At 33.7% G+C, this 4,147-nt stretch overlaps 1 protein-coding gene across 1 annotated transcript in view; it reads right to left on the reverse strand.

The window, feature by feature from the left end:
* Positions 1 to 4,060: 4,060 nt before the first annotated feature.
* LOC116091715 (olfactory receptor 4C16-like) overlaps positions 4,061 to 4,147 on the reverse strand; it is a 1,073-nt gene continuing 986 nt past the window's right edge. The window contains exon 2 of the mRNA XM_031373228.1: positions 4,061 to 4,143. Within this exon, the coding sequence (XP_031229088.1) occupies positions 4,061 to 4,143 (83 nt within the window). The remainder of the gene's footprint in view (positions 4,144 to 4,147) is intronic.

Genomic DNA, 4,147 nt, shown 5'->3' on the forward strand with positions numbered 1-4,147 from the left:
TGTTTCTTTGTTTTTTGGAGGGGAAACTGGGAATGGAGAAATTTACATGTAAATAAAGAAAATATCTGCTCTAAAAAAAAAAATGTTTCACCATTAAAGCTATGTGAAACTGGCATATATTAAGTCTATGTTGCTGTCCTTTACAAAATTATTACATTTTGTAGGCATAATGGGAAAATAATAGGACAGCCTCCTATATGTTGTAGTAAGTGACATCTCCTAAGTATCTCAAAAGAATCATTGCACAAGTCCTGTTGGTATGAGATCAAACAGTCCTCTGAGTGGGGAATGAGGATGATTAAAGGAAAGATAGAAAGAAGGCTCAGAGACAAAAGTTAGAAATTAGGAGGGCTGCAGGTCTATACCACACCAGTCACTAATGCATTTCTCAAAACTTTTATAAATTTTTCAGTATCGTTAGAAACAGTCACAAGCTAGCAGAGACAATGGCTGAAGTACATAGGATATCTTTACCCACCCAGAGTCCTGCTCCTTCCACTGAGATCAATAGAACATTCATTCCCTTGTCTTGAGCTTCAAGTGTAGCTCCTCTTATTGTCCCATGCATGAGATGGCCAGGCAGTCTTCCAGCAGACTCTGCTTGAATGTCCGTCTCTTACAGAAGCAGGCAAAAATGGTTCCCTATAAATTATTCTGATGAGTTTCCAAGGGTGTCCTTAAGTACCATGAGGCTTAGAGAATAAGAATTTATTTCAAGGACCCAAGGAGCTGAAGGTTTGCAGCCCCTTAGGAGGAACAACAATATGAACTAACTAGTACCCTCAGAGCTCCTAGGAACTAAAACTTCAACCAAAGAGTACACATGGTGGGACTCATGGCTCCAGCAGCATATGTATAGCAGAGGATAGCCTAGTCGGTCATCAATGGGAGGAGAGGCCCTTGGCCTGGTGAAGGTTCTATGCCTCAGTGTAGGGGAGTGCCAGGACCAGGAAGCAGGAGGGGGTGGAATGGTGATCAGGGGGAGGGGAGAGGGAACAGGGAATTGTTTTAGGTTTTTATTTTTATTTTATTTCATTTTTCTTTCTTTCTTTCTTTTTTTTTTTTTTTTTTGAGGGGAACCTGGGAAAGGAGATAATGTAAATAAGAAAACATCTAATAAAAAAAAAAAAAAGAATTTATTTCCTCACCGTTTCAAAGGCTAAAAAGTCTGAGATCACAGTAGCAGTGAGATAGGTTCGTGAAGAGGACTTTGAAGAGAATCTGTGGCATGTATCCCTCTGAGAGTTTATTGGTCTAGGTGGATGTTCTTTCATTTGTAAAAACATCTCTTCAGTCAGTTGTCATTTGCACACTGCATTCCTCTGAGTGTGCCTATCTCTATTCCTTAATTTCACACTATGAACTACTTTAGCATTAGTGTCTCTATTCATAAATGAAGTCACAGGCTGTGGTAGAGGAATGGGGATTCATCCCATTGTTTTCTAGGGCCAAGCAAGGGAAACACAGTCATATCCAATCTAAAGTCATGTCCGGGTATATCTTATCAATTTCTGTTCTCTAGCCTTGCATTCTGAGAACCTCTCTGAAACTTACATATTTAAAACTTACTGAAGTTCTATTAAATTCCTTCCTGTACCTCTCTTCTATTATTTCATGTTATGGCTTATGCCTATGTAAGGTAAGTCTGTACTTTCCTACACAGGAATGTGTTGCTGTTGGAAGCAATAAGCGGGATAATAATATGCCCATGTAGAAAGCAAAGACAACTACACTACTGAATGACAGGCACTTTTCAGAGGTAATTGCATCTTATAGATGTGAAAAACATATTTCTCTTTCAAAGAAGAGGAAGCTCTTTTTGACAGTCCAAGGGATATGAAATAGTTTATCAGGTCAAAGTCATCATTTGTGCTCACCAATGTTTCCATTTCACTACTTGGGTTTCTATCCTCTCCCTCACTAAAGTGTTTACTTCAACCAATATACTTATTGAAATTGTACATTTAGTCTTATTTGCATTTTTATTATAAAATACTGGAAATGATTTTGTATAGGGTCACAGTCTATGGGAGATGTTCAACAGCAAACATGGTGGAGCTATGTTCACCTTTTGTCCCAAAGTAATATGAGACAAAAAAAGGTATATACTGGGCTGAAGAGATGACTCTGTGGTTAAAAGTTCATGCTGTTTTTGCAGAAAACCAAGATATAATTGTCAGCCACCACACTGGGGTTCAAAACTATCTACAACTCCAATTCCAGGTATCCAGTTTTCTCATCTGATGTCTGTGTGTATACCAGGCACATACATAATGCACAAATAATCTTAATACTCAAATAATAAACTAAAATTAAATAACAAGTATGGATATACTTTCAATGTGCATTATCTTCCTTGTTTTATAAAAGAGACTGGACCAAGTATGATTCTGTCAACAATACTTTAAAACTGAAAATCCTGTAACAACAGAGTCAATCTATAGGTATTGCATGAGTACAACATGGTCAAGATTGATTGAAACTGAAAGTCAAAGAATGTAAAAAGAAGAGATATATAATATACTTTTCATTATAGTTCACTGTAGATGGTATAGATTTCTAACACACACACAGAGATATGATTACTATTTTGGGCTAAAGTAAACCTAAGGCTGAAATAGTTCTCAATGGTAGAGACCATGACCAGCATGAGTGAAGATCTATGTTCAATCTCAAGTACTCAAGAAAAACAAAAATTCAAGTAATAGGAAAAAGGAAATGAAGAAATTGTGTGGTTTCTCATACAGCAAAATTGATATAAATTTTGTTATCCAATTTACTATTTTATAAAAGCAATGAAAAGTCTCAAGGTAAAAAAGCATGCTTAATTTTTTCTATTATAAAGTATATAAAATATAAAAATTATTCAATATTTTTAATCATCTAAGCATTATTCTTCAATATTGGAATATTAATGATAATGATGAAATTAATACACTTTTTAAATATAAAATGTCTGCTTCTTCTTTACTAATGTTGGTTTCTTCAGAATTTAATTCAAAATTCACTAAATTAATTTACTTCTGAAATAAAATATTTCTGTTTCAAAACCTGAAATACTGACTTGTGTCATTCTGCTTTTGTTTACTCTTCTAATATATCCAAATATTCTACTTTGAAGTGATTGTTTTATTGATTCTAAGATAATCTTAGTTAAATTAGAAGAGATTAAGTCAGACGAAAAGGATAAGAGTCATTGTGAGTACAGTCCCAATATTGAGAACAGAGCATCAGAGATTCTCTAGTAAATTTTTCTTTCTGAATCCTCTTAGAGTTCTAGTATTCTATTTTAATAAATACAAGGTAAAAGTTCTGAATCAATCTCAAAAGAGAGATTTCTTCAATTGTATGCAATTCATTGTTACTAGTACTAGCTACAGTTATTGTAATCTGTAAGAGTCTGCTGAGTTCAGAAACTAATACAAGTTTATCATACAATCAAAACGTCTTTATGAAAAATAACTAATTGAAATATATATATATATGTATATATATATATATATATATATATACATTAATGGAATAAATTTTAGTAAAGAAATGAGGTCATGAATTAGAACTCTTTTTAGGTCTAATTAGACAATGGGAAGGTGTAAATGGGAGTGTTTTGACAGAGAAAGAAGGGGAATGTGGATCTTATATTAAAATCACAAAAATAAATTAATTAAAATAAAGAATAAGTAACTGGGAGGGGTAAACCTTATCAGGCTTTGAATAGAAGATGTGATTATACAGATAGACAATTATCAGGAGGAACCTTCAGAACTGAACAGGAAGAAGGGCAAAAAATACAATCACAACAATAAGTCATGTTTTGACAGAAAGGATGAAGAGTCACAGTATCAAATATGAATAAAGACCAAAGGACACATGCCTATGTGTTTTTCATGCTTTATCCTACTACATAAAATCGACTGAATCAGTACGTTTTACATGATCTCTTTACTATATGAACTTATACTCCCCATTCCCTAAGAAACTGATATCTTAACATAATAAAAAATAACTTTATTGACATCTAATTTAATGCTAAATATGAAAAAAATATTGTAGACCTCATTTACTTTCTATCATCTGAGACCACTTTCTTTCTCCATAACTTCTTCATGGCATTTTTCACCTCTGCATTCCTCAGTGTGTAAATCAG

The sequence above is a fragment of the Mastomys coucha genome, unplaced genomic scaffold (assembly GCF_008632895.1).
Source record: "Mastomys coucha isolate ucsf_1 unplaced genomic scaffold, UCSF_Mcou_1 pScaffold15, whole genome shotgun sequence".
In the NCBI taxonomy this organism is placed as follows: Eukaryota; Metazoa; Chordata; class Mammalia; order Rodentia; family Muridae; genus Mastomys; species Mastomys coucha.